This window comes from Equus quagga, chromosome 2 (assembly GCF_021613505.1).
Source record: "Equus quagga isolate Etosha38 chromosome 2, UCLA_HA_Equagga_1.0, whole genome shotgun sequence".
Classification (NCBI taxonomy): Eukaryota; Metazoa; Chordata; class Mammalia; order Perissodactyla; family Equidae; genus Equus; species Equus quagga.
In genome coordinates this window covers 128588197-128614170 of record NC_060268.1, presented here as the reverse complement: position 1 = coordinate 128614170, position 25974 = coordinate 128588197, and the positions used below count along the sequence as shown (strand labels likewise).

At 40.0% G+C, this 25974-nt stretch overlaps 1 protein-coding gene across 4 annotated transcripts in view; it reads left to right on the top strand.

Annotated features, from left to right (window-relative positions):
* MYPN (myopalladin) overlaps positions 1-25974 on the top strand; it is a 101483-nt gene that overhangs the window by 62548 nt on the left and 12961 nt on the right. For all 4 annotated transcript variants that reach the window (XM_046653638.1, XM_046653639.1, XM_046653637.1 and 1 more), the window contains 10 exons: positions 519-635; positions 1114-1486; positions 7487-8074; positions 8449-8587; positions 18232-18453; positions 19625-19774; positions 20702-20784; positions 21990-22116; positions 23319-23526; positions 25093-25258. In XM_046653638.1, the coding sequence (XP_046509594.1) occupies positions 519-635; positions 1114-1486; positions 7487-8074; positions 8449-8587; positions 18232-18453; positions 19625-19774; positions 20702-20784; positions 21990-22116; positions 23319-23526; positions 25093-25258 (2173 nt within the window). The remainder of the gene's footprint in view (positions 1-518; positions 636-1113; positions 1487-7486; positions 8075-8448; positions 8588-18231; positions 18454-19624; positions 19775-20701; positions 20785-21989; positions 22117-23318; positions 23527-25092; positions 25259-25974) is intronic.

Sequence of the window (25974 nt, the reverse complement as noted above, 5' to 3'; positions counted from 1 at the left end):
AGTTACTCTATCAACTAATTCCTATTAGCTAAGCAGGATATTTATTGTCCAGTTTTAAGTTGTGACCTTCATTTGAAATTACGTCATGGTAAAATTTCCCCATGGAAATAGTGAGCGACCTGGGTTTTAAAAAGTTTTATTAATCCTTTTATTTCACACAAACCTCCTTTTGCTTTAACCTCTCATTTGTTTTTGTGATTTTTAAGTTTATTTTTTCTCAGTTCCATTTTTGTCATCTGGACTGATGACATAAAAACAGAAGAAGATCTGGGAATCCATGGTATTTAATACATTCTATTATCATAAAATCGTCTTGTCAATACTCAGTCTATCTGTGTGGAGTTGTTGATTCAACATCTTTTGACTCATTTAGCCTTCAAATAAGTCAATTCAATCAAATAATTGTTTTTAAACAATTAATACAATCAATTTCTTACATTGACTTTTATGGAATCATCATCTGATATCAGTAAATTCCATGATTAAGTCAGTAAACATTCTGTTTTATTGGCATTTAGAGGAGATCTGCACTTTGGTCATTGCTGAAGTATTTGCAGAAGACTCTGGGTGCTTCACGTGTACTGCAAGCAACAAGTACGGCACCGTGTCCAGCATTGCACAGCTGGATGTAAGAGGTAAGGGCTCCTTAGATGCCAGAACAGTTTAGACTATGACTTTGAATGTGAGTATGGAGCGTTTGTATTATCCTTTCTCACTGCTTTTCTATGAAGCTAGCTTGGCTCCCCTAAAAAACACTTGAATTATCGGGGAAAGTGTTCTTGAAAAATATCCAAATTTTAATTGTTTTTTGCATTTGTAACCACCACCCAAGTTATCCTGCTGTTACCTATTATACTCCGTAAGAAAACATTTCTTTGGTCTTAAACACACTTCTAATATTCTTTCCAAAATTGTACTTAGCATTTTAGCTTAGTTTTTTTCCTGTATCCTCACCATTCTTTAATGCCCCAGATTATGTTCACTGTTTTTGACAAGCATTTTCCCATTAGCACACTCACCTGGTTTAGATACATGCCCCCACTCAGGATTACCATCCTGTCTCAGCCTTGTCCAGTGAGGCTAATAGCACAGGTCCTGCTATTGTCCTTTCAGGAAATGAAGACGTCAGAAATAATGGGTCTCTTCACTCAGCCAGCTCCACCACCAACCTGGCTGTTATTGAGCAACAGCCATCCTCACCCAACCCAGAGCCTCCTTCTGTGGAACAACCCCCGAAACCCAAACTTGAAGGGGTTCTGGTGAACCACAATGAGCCCCGGTCCAGCTCAAGGATTGGGCTCCGTGTGCACTTCAACCTGCCTGAAGATGACAAAGGAAGTGAAGCATCCTCTGAGGGCGGCATGGTGACCACCAACCAGATCAGGCCCGATTCTTTCCAGGACAGATTCAATGGACAGGCAGCAAAAATCTCTGAGCCTTCTTCACCTGTCAAAGAGCCCCCTCCAGTTCTGGCCAAACCCAAACTGTAAGTAAAAGTTAAAGTGGATAATCAGAGTGCCTGTGAGCTTCTCTGAGTCTGCCCTTCTTAAAAATGATGGAGCTGAAAAAGGAAATTATGAAATGAGAAAACACACAGTAAATGCTTTGCAAACTGTACATCCTTATATCAATATAAGTGTACTATTGATATCATCTTTACAATTAACATTCTACCTCCAAGAAATGTTACACCTAAACTAGCTCAAAAAGATGTTTGTCTAAAATTAGAGGGCTCTGGATAAAGCATCTCTGCACTCAAAGAGCCCTTTCTTGGGTCTAATAATCCTTATAGTCTCTAATTTATCCTTATAGTTCCCATTTCTGTTTCAACTTAAGTTTTTGTAGTCACAATGGAAAAGATACATAGTATATTTTGGATAGTTCCTTGCTATTGCTAGATATACCATAGCAACCACACAGTAGGTTTCTTATAAATAAATGGGATAAAAGAAGAAGTCATGATTTTCAGACTCCCCTCAGGAGCCTGATGGGGTTGTCACCTAACTCTCTAGAAAGCTCTCATCAGAACCATGTTGCAATGTTCAATGTTCATCCAAAGAAAAGCAAACACAGAACGTGATACTCCGAGTATGTTCTGTTTGATCCATACATCAAAATGATAAAATATTATGTACATAAATCTTTACATATCAACATTAAAATCCACAGTAGCTGCACATACCCCCATCACCCCCATCACGTGTTTCTCTCTGCTCACCACAAGATGTTGGTTGGAAGCAGTTCATGTTGTTTCATTTTATATTCTTCTCACTACCATATAAGGCAAAATTCTAGGCACAAAATTCAATGTTATAAAACATGCTTCTTGGCAAGTCACATCCCGAAATGCCTCTGTCCTCTCAAAGTCCTGCCGGCCGCAGGAAATAGGAATCCACTTAAAGGAAAAAGAGGGGAAGAGGTTATTCTAGGGATACAGGAGGAACAGGAGACAAATGCAGCCAGGCCCTGTGCGGAGGAGAGCTAGAGATTTCAGAGCTGGGACACCTGGTCAGTCCAGCCTCTGTCCAGACCGCGCACCTCCTCACTTCTTCCTTGCATATCCGCTCCACTCTTCTCTCTTTGAAGACTCATCAGTTCACATCTGGCCCATCATGGCATGTCCTGTTCTACCTCACAATCTGCATCAAGTTCCACTGCTAACTAAATAGTTCTCAGCAGCTCGATTCCAAATGCCAACTGGTCCAGCCAGGTCAGATGCAGAGGATTTATGTTTGCAGGGAAGAGTCAAATAGATCAAATAGATCAAAACTGTGGGTCGAGGCAGTTCTCAGAGAAAGGAGTTGTGAGCACAGGTAACTCATAACAATCCCCTTGGGAACTGCATCCTTGCTGGGTCTCATCTTACCCAGTAAGATGTTCTGTTTAGGGGCTGTTAGGTATGTTAGGATCAGGTTTACCTTCATGTTGCAGAAAACCCAAACTAACATTGGGTTAAACACATGGTCACACACATACATACACACACACACACATGCAACCTTTATGAATCCACGTACTTACAACCTTTTCTTATTGGTTTTTACCTCATTGGTTTTAATCTTTTAGATTTTGCATTAAAATGTATTAGCTCTCTGAGTAATCTCAAAGGTACGATTTTCTGCTTGTTCCTTCAATTTGCCATTCATACAGAAAGACATAGTTCTTATAGATCTTAAAACTGCAACAGAAAGAGAAACTGTCATTTTTAAACATTGTATCATCAAAGCCTAGATAATTCAGACTTTGAAAGTTTCAACTTGAATATCAAGCTGTCTAGAGCACTGATTCTTCATCCTGGCTACACTCTAGCATAAAATGTGGAGCTTTTCAAAAGTATTTGTGCCTTCCATCCCAATTGAATCAGAATCTCTCCACAGCTTGTTCTAATGTGCTGCCATTTTGGAAACTACTGGTCTAGAGCTGGAGAATCCGAGTTACAACCCTTTATCACCCAACCCCACCCCATAGACACATCCCTCCTTATGCAGGAAAAAACAATAATTAACATTTAAAGTGAGTAAAATGTCAGACGAAAATCAGAATGTATGGGGAAAGCCTGCGCTTTAGGGGAAAGTGGTTCTCTGTCCTGGATGCATGCAAGAATCACCTAGAGCCTTGCTGCTCAAAGCTCTGGCATCAGCTGGGAGCTTGACAGAAATGCAGAGTCTCAGGCCCCACTCCAGACCTACTGAATCAGAAGCTCTGGGGGTGCAGCCCAGAAATCTGTGTTTTAACAAGCCCTCCAGAGGGTGCTGAGGCTCAGTAAAGTTTAAGAACCACTGGCCTACATTGAAAGAGATAGTCATAACCATGCCTGGATCCTCTCCCAGGCGAATTGACTCTCTGAGCAGTGGTGCCCAAAGCAGTGAGGCTTGTTTGTCTTTTATGCTCTCTGAGTGATTCTAACATGCAGCCAGCATGGTAACCACTGCTAAAACCACAGCTAAAAGCTGATTACAGAGACACGTTTACTCAAAATTAGTTGTCCTAATCAGTGATGTGCTGGCAAATGTTTAACAATGGACGGAGGCGGGGAGGCTCTGATTTGTAGCATTTGCCAATTTCCTCCCACCATGGCCAATTTCAAGCTACTGAACAAAGGTCATTGAACTGGGAATTGGGATGAGATATGCACAATCTCCTCTCTAGAGCCATCGAGAGCTGGCTCCAGTACACACTGCCCGAAATTGTTGTTGCCAAAACTGCTTTCAAAAGTATTTGACACAGTGTCCTAAGTTCATTTTGTTCTGTTTGTCATTAAGTCTTGACATTTTATCTCGACAGTTCAAAATCCCTAAGAAATTCTTTTGTATTCCAGAAACCACAACGAAAAGCATTCTTGTAATTCTGAAACTCTAATTTTCATTCTTACAAATCTTGAAATTGATATTTGTAGCTCAAGAACTAAAAAATATAATAGCCATCATTTATCAATCAGTTATATGTTTTAGGTGATTTATTTATCAATTCTCACAACAACGTTAAGAGATTTTACTTATTTGGAAATTGGGGTCAGAAAAGTCTAGAGATTTCTCAAAGCCGCACAGATAGTGAGTGGCAGAGCCAAGATTAGGACTTAAGTCTGTCTGGAGAACCAATATTCTTGAGCATAATGTTGTGGATTATCTTAAATTAAGTTGTGGCAGAAGAGAAGATATTTTCAGGTAACCTGAGAGAGTTGATAAATCTACAGAAAGAAAGCTTGAGTATAAACTTGATTTCAGAAATCCTCATAGCAACAAGAAATGAGCAGCAGAGCTTATGACAGGCTATTTATGACAGGCTGTTATTTTGAATTAGATAGATAACTGAGGATTTTAAAACGAGTACACTTTGTAATTAATCTTCCCTTCCTTTATTCTTTCATTGCACTTTGTACCTTTATTATTAAATAGTAAGTCCCATATGTTATCTGTAAATAACCATGGTTATTTGTGTTATATGGATGTATAGTAAGATTTTTGAGCCCGGAATAGCTCATGCTATCTCTGGCATATTTCTATCCCCTACAGTACCTAGCAAAGTCAACACATAGAAGAGTCAATAAAAGTTCATTGAATAATGGAATTGACACCTCGCCATGATGTAATGAATAAGTGGATACAAACAGCTGTTTTAAATCCCTTCTGAAACAAGACAGCATTTAATAAAATGAAAAAAATCTTTTCAAACAAAAAGAGACATTACTCTAAAATTAATTCTTCCAGAATCCTAGATAATCAAAACAATTTGACATTGAATCTCAGACCTCATCATGTTTAAGTTTCGTGACCCTCTATAATCCAATATGCAGCATAGAATGATAAGGGCTAAGATACCATTTGAAGTCTTACTTACAGTAAAAAACTGGTTCTTGATTTTCATTCAATGGGAACTAAGGAGAATAAGAATCCTTCAATACCAAATGATTTCCTGGCCCCTTTTTACCATCCTTATCTTCCTAAGGTTACTTACTTCTCATATACTATTTTTTTCTATTTCCATAACTACAATAAAATATTTCTGTGATATCATCAGCTTAAAATTTACTCAGACTACAGTATAAACCTGTCCTGAACACCATATAGCATTGTCATTATGCTATAGCAGTCACAGAATAGGACCTGCTGAATATGAGATCCATTAAAAATTTAAAGCTTTTGCATTTTCATACCATTGGGAAAGTTAACACCAGCAGACACAATGTTAATTGTATCTGTTTTCGTAAGGATAATCTAACGACGATATTTCTGCTTCTCTTGATTGCTTAATCTTTCATCTATGATGAAATAAAAAGGTTTAACTAATCTTTAATTATATTACTTTGTTCTCTCAGCTTAAACACTCACTTCTAAAGAGGAGGAGAAGAAAGTTACTGTGCCAAGTGGCTAATATTCCTGAATGCTTAGTTTAACTCAAGACAAGAGTTTTCATAGACGAACAAAGGATTGCACAGTCTGTGGCATTTGGCAGCAGTAATGAAAATGGAGATGAGTCTCTATTTTGTGAAGTTACTTTTCCGTATATTGTGTATCAGAAATGTTAATGAAGGGAAAGGAAAAGTTCTTGAACGCCAAGAATTAAGAAAAATCGAGGTTTGGAGAACCTTCTGGTTCAACTGCATTGCTGTTGGTGTTGACTTTCCTGACAGTATGAAAATACAAAACCTTTCATTTTTAATAGATCTCATGTCCAGCAGATCACCTTCTATGTTCCGGAAGCAACCTCTATTTCCAAATAACATAAAATCACAATGGCCTTGAAGCCCTGTGGTCTCACTTGCGCATCTTCCTATGATTACTTATTCAAGTATAAATTCTCCTAAACAGCAAAGTTTGACAGCCCTGAAAACTTTACGCATATATGATTTTTATCATTTTTGTTTTCCGTTTTCTTCCTTAAAAAATAGTTAACTGTTGGGGGCTGGCCCTGTGGCCGAGTGGTTAAGTTTGTGCGCTCCGCTGCAGGCGGCCCAGTGTTTCGTTGGTTCGAATCCTGGGCACGGACATGGCACTGCTCATCAAACCACGCTGAGGCAGCGTCCCACATGCCACAACTAGAAGGACCCACAATGAAGAATGTACAACTATGTACTGGGGGGCTTTGGGGAGAAAAAGGAAAAAAATAAAAAATAAATTTAAAAAATGAATCTTTAAAAAAAAATAATTAGCTGTTTTGTCAAGAGAAATTAAACAGACTGTGGGACTGAAGGCAAATCATACGCAGTAATACTTCTGTGGCTCAGGTGCTATAAATGGAGAAAATGCTCCCAGCTTGATCTTTCTCCTTTTAGGAACAGGAAAAGTCTAAGGCAATGTTTATAATTAAGGTGACCATATAATCTCTTATTCAAACCACAACATTTTTGAGAGTGAAAGAGCACTATTAATAATTATGCCAGGAAAACAGGCCTAAACCAGGACTGCCTAGGGTGAATCGGGATGTATGGTCACTTTATCTATAAAGCTTTGTTGTCAGGAAAGGATGAGAAACACCAAGACACATCCAGCTGCCTTGTTAAAGTTCGCTCTGTAATGAGGCAGAGGGAAGAATACAGCACATTCTGGGAGAACTCGAGCCCTTCAGTAATTCACATCAGCGTGTAGCTCAGTGCCTTCCGTCCTGAAGCTGACATACCGTCTGCTTGTCTCAGAACTTTGAGCGTTCCCAACAAGAGGAGCATTGTTTCTCTTTCTTTTTTCTAATTTATAAACATTCTGAAATTGGGCTGCTATGTTGTATAACTCCAGGGTCCCAGCACAAAGAATACAATGTGAATGATACCTCTTGGAGTTGTGTGTTGTGGGGCCTTCTCCTTTCTTACTGACGATGAAACAGGCGTAGAAAGAAGGAGAAACAACTCACAAGGTGATTTTGGGTGACTCTGGTTGTGTGTTCTTAATCAGCATAAAGTTATAGACAGCCTGTCTGTACGTTTGCTGAAAGGTGAGGCTGATGGTGACGGGTTTCCCTTCTCTCTCCCCGTTCTCTCTTGTTGCATGTGCAGCGATTCCAGTCAGTTACAACAGCTTCACAACCAAGTCTTACTGGAACAACAGCAGCTGCAGAACCCACCTCCTTCATCTCCTAAAGAGCTCCCCTTCAACATGAGTGTTTTGAACTCCGTGGCTCCTCCAACAGTGACAATGTCCAGCAAGCAGATGAAGGCCCCTTCACAGACATTCAGCTTGGCCCGGCCAAAGCATTTCTTTCCCTCCATGAGTACCACTGCAGCAGCCGTGTCCCCTTCCAGCTCTCCAGTGTTCACCCTGAGCAGCACTCCTCAAGCCATTCAGAGGACAGTGAGCAAAGAAAGCCTCTTACTCTCTCACCCCTCTGTGCAAACCAAACCTCTAGGAGGGTTTTCTATCCAAAATGAGCCAGCCCCTCCAGGTCCAATAGAACCAGCACGACCGCCACTCACATTTTCCGTCTCCAGTGGAAACCAGTTTCAGCCCCGCTGTGTATCCCCAACTCCTGTCTCTCCCACCAGCCGGATTCAGAACCCAGCGGCTTTCCTCAGCTCTGTTCTACCTTCTCTCCCTGCCATCCCACCCACCAATGCCATGGGGCTGCCTAGAAGCGCACCATCTGTGTAAGTGTCACTGAGGGTTCTTGACATAAAAGATGTTACTCAAGAAGGGACATAGCGTAGAAGAGCTTGGTCTGGGCAGGACTCTCGTTTAGTGTAGTCCTGGACAGTCCTCTCTCTCAGACACAAAATGAATATTGGACTCCTTAGGACAAAGGGTACCGATTACTTTAAATAATTTGTAATAATTTAAATATTGAAAACACCTCTACAAACACAGATTCTCTGCAGGGCTCGACTTTTGCACACAAGAAGCCCTCCATTAGCGCCTGATGACTCCTGGCGTCTGGCTGCCATTTCAACCACTCTGATTTTTAGGCCTTTGTACACTGGCCAGTGCTTTTCATGGGTGTGTCAGGTGTGAATTTATTTTACAGGCCATCCCAGGGACTAATGAAGAAAAATACAAAGTCTGCCCAACCAGTGAGTGATGATTACATTCGTGAAGCTAAGAATGCAGTGATTCTAGACTTGGGGAAAAAAATGAATTTCAGTGATGTCAGATCAAACCAGCAGGTAAGATTGTTGGGTTCAGATGGTTTCTTGAAATTTCGTTGTAAGGAACATAATTTTGCTTAATTCAGTCCTTGAATGCTCATTGACCTCAGTGAGGTGGACACTGCAGTCTTGGAAGGTAGAGCACAAATTAACCAAGAGTCACGTAGGAAACTCGCCCACATGGATCTTCAGTTCTTGATTACCCCAGTACTTAATTCAGTTTACCTGTCTCCATGCATTTACCCAGAATAGAAAGAAAGAGAGACTAGATAGTCTGTTGTCCGTTCCAGCAATCCTCAGCTCAGTACTGGCAAACACCATCACATCTTTGAGATATTTCAATACCTGGGCCTTGGGATGAGCTAGACTTTAAGGAACTGAGGTTCCAAGCCGTCCTTTATCTGACTCCTTCAATGTAATGAGCTTGGAGGTCTGCTCACCAGTTCCTCTCAATCTTTACGGTAGGTCGAAACATGTGAAATATCTGTTAATATCTGATAATACCGTTTGGTTCAAACTGTACAACTCCTTGCTTACTAATGAGTGTTCACGCTGAAGGAGAAAAAAGAAGTCATATGTGAACATCAAATAAAAGAAGACTATTTTCTTATTTGAGCCAATCACTTTTGCTTTTTCTAAGTTGGTTATTTTTTAAATGCAGATTTATATTTTAATAATCTAACCCTTGGTTGATTTCCCAAGGTGGGAACTAATAAAATCTATTTTGAAACATACCATAAAATTTCAGTGAAAACTATATGCCAAATATTGTGGAACTTTTGACACAAATGACCCCTGGAAACAAGGCTCTAGAATTTCCCAGACCAAATGCTATTTTCCTTCGTTTTTCTAGTGGAGCCGTGGGTGTATAGGATTTTACCATTGTGTTATCTTGGGCAATTTTTACTGAATGGATTCTTTCCAAAATGTGCTGCTTAAAACCTTTTTACAATTGACTTTAAATTATTGGATTGAAGCAGAATATTTAAGCTTGCCATAATTGAGTACACTTTCCATATATTCTCTCACCAAATTACGTATATTTCTGGAAAGCAAATACCAAGGCAACTATTGTTCTCTTCCATCTTCTAGATGGAGAAACTGAGGCATGGCTGTCAAACTGTCAGTGGTAGAACTAGAACTATAGCCCTGGTCTCCAGGACACTTGCACATTTTCCCTGAAACTCTGCAGCCTTTCCCAGTTTTATGACAACACTTACCTTCAAGCCCCATAAATGTTGCTGTAACACAGATTTGTTTTCCTGTAATACTGTCATCACCTTTGTGGTTGTTAATCCTTCTGAGTATCATCACAATCAGAGCTGTGTTCAGCCTATGTCTTTTACAACTCAGACAGGGAGCAATTAGAACCCTGTAAAAATGATACCAGGTTAGCACACAGGCTGTTTGATTTTACTTTTATAGTTACTCTGTAGGTAGAATCCATGCTAATCCATTGCCCCACTCAGGGGAAAGCCAGGTTTTTCTCTTAATCGCCTGAAATGTGACTACATGTAAACATGAGCTTCCACGAGTTGCGCGCCATAAACCCGGTAGAACTCTTTATGAAACCTCCATCATGAGTTAGCTTCAGGGCTAATAGCAGGAACTGGGAGCAGTCTCAAAAATTATCTCAATCCTCTCCATCTGAATATTTGTGACATGCATCAGTGTTGTTCTGAGAGTTACTATTCTGAGAATTATGATGCATTGATTACAGAATTGGTCTCAGACAGCAACCTTGTCATGGATAATGAAAGCCAAGCTGCATAAATGCAGTTCAGAAAACTAAGGAGCTGTCTGAGATGGAATGCTTGCCTTAGGTTGGGAGATATTGGTTTTGAGGAATAAAACAATGACCATATTATAATATTGTTTTGTCCATTGCTGTCTTGAGAAATGATAGTGAAATGTCATGAAGAACTGTCTAAAACGTACTATGGCCTATTGGTGAAGTTAGGAAGAAGCAAATTTGCTTAGAAAAGTGTAAGAACAATAGAAAAGTGGAGAACAATCATAAAAAGCACGTGTATTGATAGCCATCTATACCTGCAGTCTGAGGACACAGGAATCAAAATAATCTATTTTCTCATTTTCGTAATAGCTCCCACATTACAGGGGAAAGTAAATGATTCCTTCTGAAGAGTACGCCTTTGTTTTGCTTTATTTTGCTTTGAAAACTTTTAGGTCCAGAAAGTTGAACTCTTGCCCTATCTTAGTCCTAAGAAAATGAAGAGTAGTAATCATCCTAGAACATTTATATGGTCTAGCATCACCACATTACACTGAGCATGAAAATAGATCAGAAGTCCTTAAACAATGAGTATTACTGACTATAAACCATTTCCTCCCCAGAACTCAAACTTAGAAATTATGCTTTAGAAAATGAGTTTTCTTTGATATATCTCCCACTTTGTATTTCCCTGTTGTAATATTTCATTACAACCTTGATCCTCTTACTCGTTTCATATAACATTTTCAATTAGCAATTAACACTTGTTTTTTGATTCTTAAGACTTTGTGAAATATAAAGGTATCATCCCTTCAGATGTTCATGTTGACTAAAATTCTTAGCTTTCTAAACTGACAACGAAGTTTCTTTGGGTTCGGGATAAGCCAAGAGAAAGGCAACCGATTTCAACATTTTAGGATGCATCATTTCTTATTTTGAAGAAAATCATTCACCCCCAGTGGATCTTCATTGGACAGCAATAAAATTTAAATGGTTTAGGTTAGCAAGGTGAGTCTGAGAGGTCAAAGGAACCCAGGATCACAGCATGTAATGGAGCCATCATGACCAGCGATTCTAATTCACACGTGACTTTGCATGATCTTCTGCACCCAGTAAATATTTGTTGACTCACTCACACACACACACACACACACACACACACACACATTTAATGTCCTATTTCAACTTTCCTCCTTGACCTCATTTCTCCGGAAACCTTCCCATCTGTTTATTCTGCTCCTCCTTCCCTTTTTTAAAATGAATGCTTTTTAAAACTGTCTGTGGTTCCAAGATACTGCCATGTACGATGGAGGGGGAAAGAAGTACGTAATTCTTGGTCTGCTTTTTGTTCCTCTAATCCCCTTCTTCTCTCAGCCGCTTAGTCATTTCCTCCATTTAAATCTTACCTCTTTCATCTCTTACCATGAATCCTTTATGAAAATCCTCTCTTGTGGGCAAATAGTCTTGCCATTCATTCCTTTTCTAGTAAGTCTTCCACACAGCCATGGGCCTTACGTTGCACGCCTTGGGTGTGTAGAACCCTGGTTAGGGGAACAGTGATGTCCGCTGGTTAGGGGAACAATGTCGTCTCCCTGGCCACACCCAGGATGCTAGTCACAAGCTAATCCTTGTCATGTAGGTGTTCAGTGAATATTTGCTGAATTAACACACAACTTTGGGATTTACACTATTTACAGATAGGATACTGAAACTTTTGACCAAGTAGAAAAATTTGGATTTGTTGCTTATCTATGGAAAATATCTCATTTGACTATATATCTTCTGATTATACCTAATTATGGATACTGCTTGCTATGGTAGCAATCTATTTTAATCAACTGATTAAAAAGATGAAAACTTTCAAAAAGACACTGAAATTAAGCTAAACTCTGGTGTTAACTGAACATTTAAGTGTAAAGTAAATCTGTGTATCTTTTAGCAATTATTTATTCTTAAGGACAAAATTTGGATTTAAAGTATTTTTATGCAACCTCCTTGAAGGTAAAGTCTGTGTTTTATAAAATGTTGTATCCTTCTTGCCTCTCATAGTATTTAGCACATAGTAGGTGCTTACTAAGAATTTGACAACAGAGACAGCAGGCAGGCAATGAAGCCCTGTTCTTTCTATTGAAAGTAGCATGTAATTATTAGATAAATAGTAAAAGAAGACATCCTCTATATATGTTCACCTCCAAGTTTATCTAGGCATCTTTTATCTGCTCTCCAGACTGTGGCTATCCTTGGAACGAAGGAGAACACTTTCTTTAACACATAAGTCTTTCTCGAGTGAACATCGTACCCAGAGTTTTTTGGGACCCCTTTGAGCAGCCTCTTCCAACTGGTTTGATTCTATTTGATTATCTGAGCCCTAAGCCCAGACTCAGAACCTTGAGTAGAGAAAGCCAGCAGTGAGCTGAGGGCAGTGAGTGTTGGATGATGGCCCACATTCTGGAAATCCAGAGCCTTGGAAATGCCATATCTGATTGGGATGTGTCATTACCCTGTGGTTCTCAGAAAAAGGAAAGCACTCTCCAAATTGAAGAAAATTTCTGCAGATGTGTCCTAGAAGTCAAATGTCTCAAGTTGTCACATCATCAGCCTTAAGAGGATTATCTTTAAAGAAAAAAACAGAATGATATTTCCAAGTGGCATAGTCTTCTGAAATATTTTTTTCAGCTTTTCATTTTCTTTCGTAGAGCAACTAAAATTCTATGCAATTCACTTTCACTTAAGGTCTTTAACATAAGCCTGGGAAGTATGGGTCATATGTCATTGATTTGATTGCCATACAGGCCAGATTTGCACACAAAAAATATTCTCTCCTTTGAGCACTGATATCACCTACGGGCAGCTGATGCTGAAACTCCCGCTTTTACTCACAAAGGGAAAAAGGCAAGGGAGAGTGCAGAATGCAGCGTAAACCCAGTTCTGGAAATTCAAAGTGTGCATCCGCTCACAGTGGATCAGTAGTGCAGCCTTTGTGCAGAACAGTGCAGAAAGCACCTCCCAATTTAACTGAAACATATTGCTTGAGTTTGCAAATTCCCTCACAGAGTCTGAGTCCCATCAGTCATAATTTGGAATGACAACCTTGATTTATGTAATAGGGGTAATCATCCTTGGAATAACCAACTCTTAGTTGCAAAGGACTATAAAAAACATAAATTCCTGTTTGGGGGATGGTGTACACTTTGTCAACAACTCAGATGTAAAGATTCAGTGCTTTAGTGACAGGCCATATATCCCTGCCACACAGTTGCATGGTTTCCTTGTTCCTGACATTCAATTTCCCAAATATTTTATGAAATCTTTCATGGAAACTCCTTGATCTACAGTCTTCTTATTTTGTTGTTCACCTGCAATTTATACATTATGTCATATAACTGGTACATTAAACAAATATGTATAAAAAGAATTTTTATTTTTTCTCCCATTAACCATTTATTTATCCAATGGGACTAATTCTTCTCCTGTTCCTGGCAATCTCGAAACCATTTTGGGGCCAGCCCCAGTCGCCTAGTGGTTAATTTCAGTCTGCTCTGCTTCGGCGGCCCAGGTGCAGTTCCTGGATACAGACCTACACCACTCGTCTGTCAGTGGTCATGCTGTGGGGGCAGCTCACATACAAAAAAGAGGAAGATTGGCAGCAGATGTTAGTTCAAGGCGAATCTTCCTCAGCAAAAAAAGAAAACCACGGCAACATTTTGGCCATTTTTCGTTCATAAAAAGCTCTATGGTTTCCAGCCCTTGTAGTAATCAAGACTCCAATCCTTATTCAAAAATAAAGCCCCCCACACAAACACCCCCATTAGCACCCTACACCCCAGGGACTGCTGCAAATGGTGAACCTAAAGCCAGGAAGGGAAGTATGGCCAACTTCTCTCTTTTTTGCTCCCTTCTCCCCCACCTCACTAACTGCTGTTCCTGACTCCTTCCTTTCCCAGCCATGGAGAAATAAAACTGACCCCACACTGGCTTTGTCTTGTATGTGGCCCATGCAGGCATGACAGGAACCATCACAGGTCCTCTGCCCTGACACAATGCAGAAGGAGTACAGGCTACCCAAAGCAGCCTTCAGCTTGCCCACCAGCAAAAAGCTGCCTCGCCCCTCACTCTAGATTTCTTAGGCAGGAGTCAGACACCAACACAATGTGGAAGGACAGCAAGCTCTCCAAATGGGTTTATATAATTTCCCTGGCTAGACACGAGGTGAAAAGCAGGTACCCTGGGGCTGGACGTGGAGGTAGGAGACTCATAGACATTAGCATTTCTCTCCAAAGTCCTCTCGCTGGATCTCCTCTCTCCTGATTTGTATCTCTGATGGAGGTGAGGGATTTAAATCACTTAACGTGTCCTTAAGCACCTGCTTTGAAATATCTGGAAGGTAGTTTGTCTCCTACATCATTTGTTTTCTCATATCTAGTCCATCTTGATGCCTCAATAGAAACTTCCAGTTAAGATCTGGTTACAGAGCCAGCCCTGATGGCCTAGTGGTTAAGTTCAGTGTGCTCTGCTTTGGCGGCCCAGGTTTGGTTCCTGAGTGTGGAACCACACCACTCGTCTGTCAGTAGCCATGCTGTGACAGCAGCTCACAGAGAAGAACCAGAAGAACATACAACTATACACAACTACGTACTGGGGCTTTGGCAGGGTGTGGGGCTCTAGAAAAAGAAGGAAGACTGGCAACAGATGTTAGCTTAGGGCAAATCTTCTCCTGCAAAAAAAAAAAAAAAAAATCTGGTTACAGCTGTATCCTTAGTACCTAGTTATGAACTGTATATTTTAAATAACTCACTGAATTTTCTATTCTCATTACCTCCCAATATGTAGTACTGGTAAAATAATAAATATATAACTAATATGTATACATTTATGGTGAAACAAAATGTGCATATTTTCATCATATTGTTTCTGTAGTCCCTTTGGCTAAATCAATTCAAACGTTTATAAATTCTGTAAAATCAGGCCCCAGCTTGATAAAGTCAAGTTCCTAAAATTAGCTGTTTGGAATACCTAGAGACAATGTGGTATTTATATTCTCAGGCAGGCACTTAAAACCCTTATGAATATCACTCATCACACTCCTGAAGTATAGGTGTAATCAGAGCTCACCACCATGTATAATAACACTTCTTTGGAAAAATTAGTTCATACTTTCAATATAGAATTTCAGGAATTCATCTCCCCCTATAATAACTCTGACAATGTAATTAGAGAGGAATTTACCAGCCCTCACCTGTCATGTAGTAGGAGAAGCTGCAGAGAAAGTTCTTTAGCTTGGAGCAAGGACCCCATTAAAATAGCAGCTAGAGGCGGCATGGAACGGACTGGGAATTGGGAGCCTTAAATGAAACAAGCTGAGAAACCATAGACGGCCAGGACCTCCTGCCACCCTCACGAAAAGTCTGGAGTTCCCTGAACTCTAGGATCTGTGTGCGAGGTCTGAGAACTATGTGAATTATTCTTTATGAATGTAATTTTCAAAGTAATAAAGCTACCATTTAGAACCTACCTCATATGGTAAAGGAATAAAATAACTCTTCGGTTTTACTCCTACACATCCCAAAAAATAAACAAATTTGTGAAAAGGAAAAATAATGCCAATTTGGAAGCATGAATGCAATTCAACAAAGAAGAAAAATTTAAACTGAAAAGACTACAAAATATTTCAAATTTTTGGGATCTTCTGAATATATCTATGGAAAATGTTAGGTTGAATCATATGAAATTGGTTATATTCTACCATTTTTGACCTACAAAAAAATGGCAATTTCGTATAGTCCAACCTAATAGGTGGCTAGTTGGAAGCTCTAATTATTGACTTTGTAAAAATTCTATAATGTAGAAAAGTCTTAGCACTTTTAAACTAAATTAGGTTTCAACTTAGTAGAAGTGAATAATTTGTTACTTTAACTGGTTTCAATTACCTGATTAAAAATTAATAAGCTTAACTGGAGATTAATCATTTTTTCTACCCCAAAAGAGCTGTGGATTTTTTTTGCCTACCCAGTGTGAGACGTTTCTGAGAGGGACAGATTTATGATTGGTTCCAAGAAACTAAAACCAAGAAATTGTTGGTTTCTGTGTTTTCTAAGTTCCAATTCTACACAAATTCAGGTGATAATATGCATAAGACAATAACTAGAAGACATGAGTAATGTGATTTAATAGCTTGAGAACACACCATATGAATCCTGTGTGCTTCCAAATTCCATGTCAGTGGCATTCAGGTACCATTTCCATGGAGCCCACCTAAATTATAAAATTATGGTTCACTAGAGTCACAAGTTTAACCAGAGGTCTCACCCTCACCCCAAGCACTTGGCTCCAGATTCCTTAAAGATGTGGTAGTGTTGGAATAAGTGATTGCCCCCATATCATTCGAGTATTCACTCATTCTTCAGTTAGTCATTGAGTGCCTGCCATGAGTCAGGCATTCAATATTCCACGTATTGTTGATATAGTGGGGAGCAAGATAAAGAAAATCTCAGCCCCTTGTGGAGCTAACATTCTAATGTTGAGAAATATTCAATCAATAAACAAACAAGAAAAATACTAGATAGCAACCGGTACTATGTAGAGAATTAGAATGGAGAGTTACTTGAGATGAAGTGGCCTGGGAAGGCTGCTTTGGCGAGATGACGTTTAAGCTTGATAGCATACGGCAGGGAGAGAGAGAGGAATTCGGGCTAAGTACTAGATTTAGGGTTTAACTCGGTACACTCAAAGTGTGGTCTGAGGCCCTGTGGCAGTCTGAAAGCTATCACCTCTCCACCTTGCGATAAGTATAGAAATTGAGAGTAACCATTAAGAACTTTTAATGGATGAATAGTGGCGCCATTTCCTGAGATGAGGGTGAGCAGGGTAGCAGCATCTCGGGGGGCCAGACATCAAGTGTGTCGTGTTTGGACCATGCTAAGTTTGAGATGCCTATTGGGCACCCACACCATGATGTAGAGTAAATCGTTGGTATATGACTCCCAAGATGTAGAGTGGACCATTGGGTATATGAGTTCTGGGGAAAGATCAGGCTTGGAGATGTGGATTTGGAGTCATCAGCACACAGAAGGTATCTCAAGCTATGAGACTGGATGAGATCACCTACCTAGGATTAGGAGCTAGCAAAGGAGACTGAAAAGGAGCAGCTAGAGAAAGAGAAGGAAAACCAGTTTGGTGTCATGAAAACCAAGAGAAGAAAATGTTTCAAAAAGAAGACAGTAGCCATCTGTGTCTAATGCTGCTGAGAGGTCAGGTAAAGTAAGAACGGATAAGTGACAACGGGATATGGCAAATTTGGAGACCCTGATAATAGTAATGTTGGTGGAACGGTGAGAACACAAACCTAATTGGAGTATGTTTGTGAGAGAACAGGCAACAAGGCAATGATCCCATAACAAGAGAAAATTATTTGAAATAGTTTAGTTGTGAGGGGAGCAGAGAGATGCAATGGAGGTGAATGTGAGGTCAAGGGAGATCTGTTCAAGACAGGCTCCCCTCAAGCATGCAGATGGGAATGTCCGGTAGAGACCGGAAGTTGGTGATGCAGGCATGCATCAGAATGCAGTTCAGAGTAGCTTTGCCAAGATACCATATGGGCGGTTCTACATATTGAAATGGACATGAATAATAGTTATGGAAATTACATTCCATCTTCATTCCATTCCCTACAGGATTCTACTGGGGCTCCATGCTCAAGGTGAGGAATCAGGATTCACTAAGGCAGTTTGGGATTATAGTAGAGACACTGAAATCACCTTTAGTGCTCCATGGTGAGGAACTGGAAATGGAACATGCCTGGTTTATTTGAGTTTTGTGATATAAATCTAACATCTGAGTCTTAAAAATGAGTCGCATCCTCAAGTTATACTGATAGACAACTTCTTCCTCACCTATAAAAATTGAAATTGAAACATGTTTGCCATTTTGACAGGAGTACAAAATTTCAAGCTTTGAGCAGAGGCTGATGAATGAAATAGAGTTTCGTTTGGAACGTACCCCTGTTGATGAATCAGATGATGAAATCCAACATGATGAGATCCCCACGGGCAAGTGTATTGCTCCCATCTTTGACAAAAGACTCAAGCACTTCCGTGTCACAGAAGGCTCTCCAGTCACATTCACCTGCAAAATTGTTGGGATACCTGTTCCAAAGGTAGGGGAAGATGACTAGCCAGCTGGCCGACCAACTGTGCAGGACTGTAGACAGCACCTTCAGGAAAGTCTTATCAGACCCTAGTGAAGCATCTACAGAGAGAATGAAAACCAATAACAGAAAATTGACAAAGCCCAGATAATTTGACTGAAAAAAGAGACACTCAGGAATAGGATTGTTAAATAGTCAGGCCAGAAATAAATCAGACTTATGGGTGTTAGAATTTTAATAAAAGCTTAAAATAAACTTCTTAGTCATGATCTTCTATTTTGGGCTATTGATTCTGTCAGCCATCAAACTCACCAAATTGATATTTTTGTTCCTATTTAACATCTATTGAATATCCACACAGTTCCTGTTGTTGTACAAAGTGAACTATATTTGTATCATTACTCTTAGGTTGGTAAATGCTGAAAATGTCATGTCATTATCACTGGCTGCTGAAAAATCTTATGAGTCACCAGATTTTCTGGCAGTCAGCTGAGAGAAGGATTGATACTCAGTGCGGCTGCGGCAGAGAATCTCTCCACTCTGCTCTCACAAACGTTAGCCGTGGCGTTATCACGTATGGTTAGGTAACCAGGAAATGTAGAGGACGGCAGCTGCAGCCAGTACTTTCTCTCCTCCTGTCTTTGAGAAATCTCCTTGATACATGCAGAACTTAATCTGGAAAATATATTTATTTAAATTTTAGCCAGATGAGAAATTTAGTTGAGTGAATCCTGGCTTCATTCCACTTGGTATAATAAACCAAACTACCTTTTCAAGCAAGGTGGGCTATTCTAGGACCTGAGACTCTGTGACTACAGAAGACTTAAGCTTGTAAACAGGATGAAGGGAAAAGATTCAGCTCTTGGTTTTCATTATTTTGGCTTTGAAGACATGTCTGGTCCTTAGGGTGGTTTTTTAAGTAATTATGAAGTACAATAAAAATAGGCAAAAGCTTTATCTCGATCCTAAATTTTGTAGAATTTTTGACTTAAACATTGTATGTGTACAAGCGGAGGAGCATATTATACTGCCATTTTTATCACTTTTTTCTAAGTACTTTATAAGGGATGGGTCACCTGTAGAGATGGCAATCAGCCCTTGCCTCACTTTACTCCCTACTTCATTTCCCTCTAAAGATAGACAGAACAGTGTATATTCCCTTGATCATCTTTCATTTCAGGTTTACTGGTTCAAAGATGGGAAGCAGATTTCAAAGAGAAATGGGCGTTGCAAAATGAGGCGAGAAGAAGATGGGACATGTTCTCTGCACATTGAATCTACCACCAGCGATGACGATGGCAACTACACCATCATGGCTGCCAACCCCCAGGTGGAGACGCAGGGCTCTGCGCTGTGCTGCACTCGGAGGAAGGAGCAGTAGATGTTGTGAATGAGACCTTGAGAAGTGCGAGTTACTAAGGATTGCTGAGGAAAATGAATGAGAAGCATTGTGATTGTGTGTAGTGAGAGCACAGTATCACAGCTTAAAAGATCAGTTAGACACTGATGGATCTCTCAAATCTTCAGCCTTTGTCAAAGGACATTAGTAGTATTTCTTCCTTATGTCCCAGATCTCTTGGGCTAAATCTTGTGTTTATCAATTCATTAACTTTCTTGAAAAGTCAATAAGTCATTCTATCAAAGAATGATTTCTTATTTTTGTTCTTTTGAGAATAAGCAAATTACTTTATAAAGGCTTGTGACTATCCCTCAAACTCATATGGTCCTTTTTTTTTGTTGGTAAAAATTAGAAAGTCATAATCTTTTACTTTGCTTTTCTGAATGAGATCAAGACTTAAAATTCCCCTAAAAGATATGGCAGAATAAAATATCTTCCACTACTGTTAAATAGGAAGTACAAAACCATAATTTCTAATCTCGCCCACTCTTCCTATTAAAATGTTTGTTAGTTTTGAAGATAATCTCTATTGAGTAAAGTATAAAAATAGTTGGCCATGATCTCTGCATGTGGCTGCAGATAAGGTTAAGTTCACAATAATTCAAATTTTTTTACATTTGTGCTCTGTTCTTTTCTCAGCTTAAAAATGAAAGTCATCACAATATTCTTAAAAATCCTTCCCCCTGGAATACTAACAGTTATTTAAGAAGTCACATTATATTGTTTTCATCCCCTGATCCAAAGAAAAACTCATAATAGTTAGCCAAAAGCTTCATAATGTTCAAGTCCAGAAAAATTTATATAAATTGAAAAAATGTGGAATTCTTATTGAATCTCATTCCTTTTCTGTTTTTTCAGGGGAGAATCAGCTGTTCTGGCCACTTGATGGTACAAGGTTTGCCCATTCGCAGTCGACTAACGTCCGCTGGTCAGTCTCACAGGTAAAGACAATAAGAATCTCCCCCTCTAGTCTCTCCCAAGCATCCATCCCTCACAATGTGCACCGAAGTATTGAGTTCACAGATTGTTGCTTAAGGGTAGCCCTCCCCATGCAACATCAGCATCACTTGAGAACTTGTGGCAAATACAGAATCCCAAGCCCCACCCCAGACCTTCTGAATCAGAATCTTAATTTGAATCAGAATCAGAATTTTAATAAGATCCCCAGGTGATTCATAAGCACACTGAATTTGGGCAGCACGGATCTACGGCACAATTTTAATGGTTCAAAATTTGCAACCGTCAGTAGCACCTGTGCACATAATATCTAAATTGGACTCTTTGAATTAAATTACCATCTTTTCTTTAATGAAACAGAAGCCATTAATGGTTATGTGTATATAGATCAAATATTTTGGTTGTGGTTGTCTCCAATATAGTAACTGGCTTTCTTCCTCTCTGGTTTTACTAACCACTAAGAAAAAAGAGCCTGGCTTTCTCTTGAGTCTTGTGGTGCCACAAAGCCTTAGCAAAGCATTCCACAGTTGCTGACGTGGATGCATTGAATTTGACTTACCAAAGGAACAAAAATAGAGACCCACGTTTCAGATACAGTATTTCACCATCATTGCAACTATACTTTCATCTTCATTTTGTTGTTTCTTTTTCAAGAGCAGCTGTTACTGTTGGTCGGTTTTAACCAGTTTTAGTTCATGATCATCTCTAATGGTCTGCCATAATTTATTAGCCAGGTTAAATTCTATTACTCACAGACACAGGGATTATCACTGCCTTGTTCTGGGTAATAAACAGGACTTTGCTTTTGGCTCTTCTTTGCGGTTCAGATTGAATACTGATTTATTTGTTTATTTTGAAACTTTTGAACAACTGGTCAACCCAAGATAAGGGGCGCTGAGCCACTTAACCCAGAATGACTTCAGAGAGAAAGAAGCTAAAGCCTGTTTATTGGATTTCAGATCTCACAAGATAATCCTGCAGTGTAGGAGATGCTTACCACTTTGTGTTTTACATCATTATTTATTATTTATTATTTGTATTATTATTTGTTTGGTCTAGCAACCTCCTTTCTCTCCCCCCACAAAAAAATATCTGTTCTCTGGGCCCTATAGCTGTGCCTAAATGCCTACTGTCGTAAGTTTGTAAATTAGTTTCTACGTTTCATTCCTGAACATGCTTGTTGTTATAGAGGAAGGTCCCGAGTGCAAGAAAGAGACAAAGAGCCCCTGCAGGAGCGCTTTTTCCGACCACATTTCCTGCAGGCTCCTGGGGATCTGGTGGCTCACGAGGGGCGCCTCTGTCGGCTGGACTGTAAGGTAGACTCTAGCACCCATCCTTGGCTCCAGATCTGTTCATATTTTATACTGGTTTATTTGTTTGCACTTATTTTTATTTGTTTTATGGTTTGTTTGGTTTGGGTTTTTTTTCAAGGAAAGGAGCACTGGGGAAGGGAGAAAGATCACTTTTTTCCCACAAGGCCCTTTTGGACCACTTAATACCAGACGAAAGGATTTCATGACATTTTTGTGTTTATATCTTAATAAAAATTACATTGGTTCTCTATGAAGTTAACTCTGCACTCGTAAAAGACAACCAGAAAGGTGATACAATTCAGACATTTTCCATATGGAGCCTGGAAAGTCTTTATTACTGTAAAGCCAAAGGTGTGATTTTCGCGTCCTTGGAGTGAATTGCTGTGAGGCATAGCCTTTGGAAGAATTACAGTCATGAAAAAATGGCTCCAGGGCAATTTATGAAAACAGAAGCTGGTTTCTCATCCTAATCAGCATCCATCTCCTTTAGCTGTTCTACGTTCCGAGTCTTTGACCAGAAACTAGGTTCAGTTGAGCAGTGTGGATATCTCTCAGCATGAAGAGAAACTTAAGTCACCCCTTCTGCCCCAGACAAAGATGCAGAATGCTAAGGGAAATTTAGACGCAAATTAGTAACAGCTTGAGGTTAAGCATGTATGAGTCCAGTTCTCTAAGTGGTTCTCGTTCTCCCAGTGGCCACCTAAACAATATTCAGGACTGACCGTTACTTCTTCTACCCCAAACCCTAAAAGATACCCATGGGTCCCGTCCCCAGAGGTTCTGATTTAATACAGTCAGTGGGCATTGGGATTGTCAAATACTCCTCCTGTAATTATATACACAGCAAGGTTTGAGAACATTGGCTTAATGTCTGCTTTTTTTTGGCGACCTCTTGCTTATTAGGTATGTAAGCAAATATCATCTCTGAAACTGACACTGCAGGCCTATGTTATCAATCTATTTAGCTTTTTAATTGTCATTTATTCTAATCTAGAATATAATCATGACCTGAATTGGGGTCAAAATACTAAACAGTTTAAATTCAGACCCCTCTTGTCCTGATGCCCCCACAGAGAGGTTTTTTACCACCCCATATTTTCTCTCACTGTCTGTTTGGTGCCAGACAAGGATGAAGAATTCAGCCACCAAATAAATCTTCCTGTCATCAGTCTGTCATTTGCCTCAGCTGTCCTGTTGTTTATTAGGTGAGTGGCTTACCACCCCCAGAGCTGACGTGGCTGCTCAATGGCCAACCTGTGCTACCAGATGCCTCCCACAAGATGCTGGTCAGGGAGACCGGAGTCCACTCTCTGCTCATTGACCCACTCACTCAACGCGATGCAGGGACCTATACATGCGTTGCTACCAACAAAACCGGACAGAATTCCTTCAGTCTGGAGCTCACTGTAGTAGGTGAGGTTTGCTGCTGGGACCCCTAAGCATAACCCCCTCCAAAGTTACTGCCCAAGTATGCAGAGCGTCTGAAAGAACTCCTTAGTGCTTTGCCCCAAGTCTAACTTCATTTTTCCCTTCCCTGTAGTAAGGGCCATATTTCCTACATTGCTTTCAAAAACAAATTAGTAAGCTAAAAACATAATATGGTACCTTGTGCATATTATGCATGCAATAAGTAGGAGTCATTGTAATTTGTAATAGTTAATTAATCAATTAATCGATTGATTATCACTGACTTCAAGTCATTTGCCCTGCAGTTCATCACCCTTGGAACACACTAAGCTCTGCCCCGACCCCAAGCTTCCACGCCTTTGCATCCGTGATTCCTCTACCTGGAATGGCCTTCTTTGCCTAGCAACCTCCTACTCATCGTCAAAGGCTTAATCCAAAGGTCACCACCAAGGCACAGTGGATCCATCAGGCATCCTCCTCTGTTTCCTTAGCACTTAGAAAAGGAGAGACTTTTAGAGCACTTACGGCCTTCTGTGTAATTGTTTACTCCTTTGCCTCCCTGAGGAAACTATGAGCTTCTAAGGTCAGAGATTCTGACTTGTTCTTCTGTGTATCTCTGGTGTCCGACTCAGTGCCTGGAACACGGAAGGTGCTCAACAAATGTTGAGTTGATAACTAAACTAATGAACCTTCACCTTATAAAATGATGTGAACAAAATGCTGTAATGCCTACCAACAAGGACAGAAGTCACCATCACCTGGGGGCAGTAGTAGAGCCAGAATTAGACTTCTGAATATACGAATTCTAGTGCTAGGCTTTCTCCCATGTGTGGCACCTAAAGGAAATCAGGGTGACCAGCATGCTAATCCTCGCCAGAGGCCAGTGGCTGTTTCCCCCATATATCTTTTTCTTTTTCTCACTCTTAATTTCCTCTTACCAATAGACTAGGAAAAGCTCATTGTGCAAGCATATATTGATTGCCAGCTTTTACTTTTTTCCCACTATTTTAATAAAATATTGACTCTGGATCTCTGAAATATGAGGTATCTTTGCCTTAATTGGTTCTGGCCAGAACAAAAATGCCTGCTTGGGAAGCATAATTCATATTTTTTTTAAAAAATAGTATACTTCTTTCAAATTTTCTGTAGCTATAAACTCTTTTAAAATAAAAAGTTGAGGAAAAATTAATATATCTTCCTCAAAATAAAGTCCTCTAAAAAAGAGAAAGGATATATTCAGTACATAAAATGTATTATTCCTCAAAATTGACTGCTGAGCAATGAAAGAAACTCTTTAAATTCCACACCTACCATTTGCATCCTCTGTGTGGGACCCAGGTCCTTGAGTGTCTTCTCTCATAAGACGTGCAGACAGTCTCTTCATTTCTTTTTTAATCATTTCTGGAGCTTTTATCAAGCCAGTGATCTTCACTTTGAGGCCTGGGAAGTGTTCTGAAGAGGCGGTAAGTTGGGTGGGGGCCCGCTCCACTAAACTCCAGAATCATAACGAGTCTGAGGCATGAACCCCAAGGCACTTACTAGTCAAAGTAGAACTATTCTTCTCTCATTCAGCCAAAGAGGTGAAGAAAGCGCCGGTTATCCTGGAGAAACTGCAGAACAGCGGGGTTCCCGAAGGGCACCCGGTGAGGCTGGAGTGCCGTGTGATAGGCATGCCACCACCTGTGTTCTACTGGAAGAAAGACAATGAGACCATCCCTTTCACCAGAGAGAGGATCAGGTACAGCCCCCATCCATGTTCAAAGGCACTTCCAAGCTTAGTGGGGCTTCTTGGACCCCCCAACTGAGTCTGTAGCCTTTGGAATCTGCCTTCTTTCATTTAGCATAATGCACTTGAGTTTCATCAATGTTATTGTGTATGTCAAGAATCTATTCCTTTTTGTTGTTGAAGGGTAGTCTATTGTATGAATGTCCCACAGTTTTAAAAGCTTAATTTAAAAAAAAAATTTTTTTCTGAGGAATATTCACCCTGAGCTAACATCTGTTGCCAATCTTCCTTTTTGTATGTGAGCTGCTGCCACAGCATGGCCATTGGCAAATGAGTGGTGTAGGTCTGTGCCCGGGAACCGAACCCAGCCCGCCAAAGCAGTGGCATGTGAAACTTTAACACTAGGCTGCTGAGGCTGGCCCAAAACCTTAATTTTTTTTTTCCTGATGAGGAAAATTTTCCCTGTATTAACATCTATGCACATCTTCCTCTATTTTGTATGTGGGTTGCCATCTCAGCACGGCTGCCAATGAGTGGTATGGGTCCACGCCTGGGAAGCGAGCTCACCAAACTTAACCACTAGGCCATGGGGCCAGCCCCTTAAAAGCTTAATTTTTAAGTTTAAAAAATGTATGAGAAATTTATGGAGATCCTCCTATTTTTTGTCATGTGTCTTCAGTAATATAAGTACCCAGAAAACCTCTGACAGTAAAAAGTTAAAATAGGAT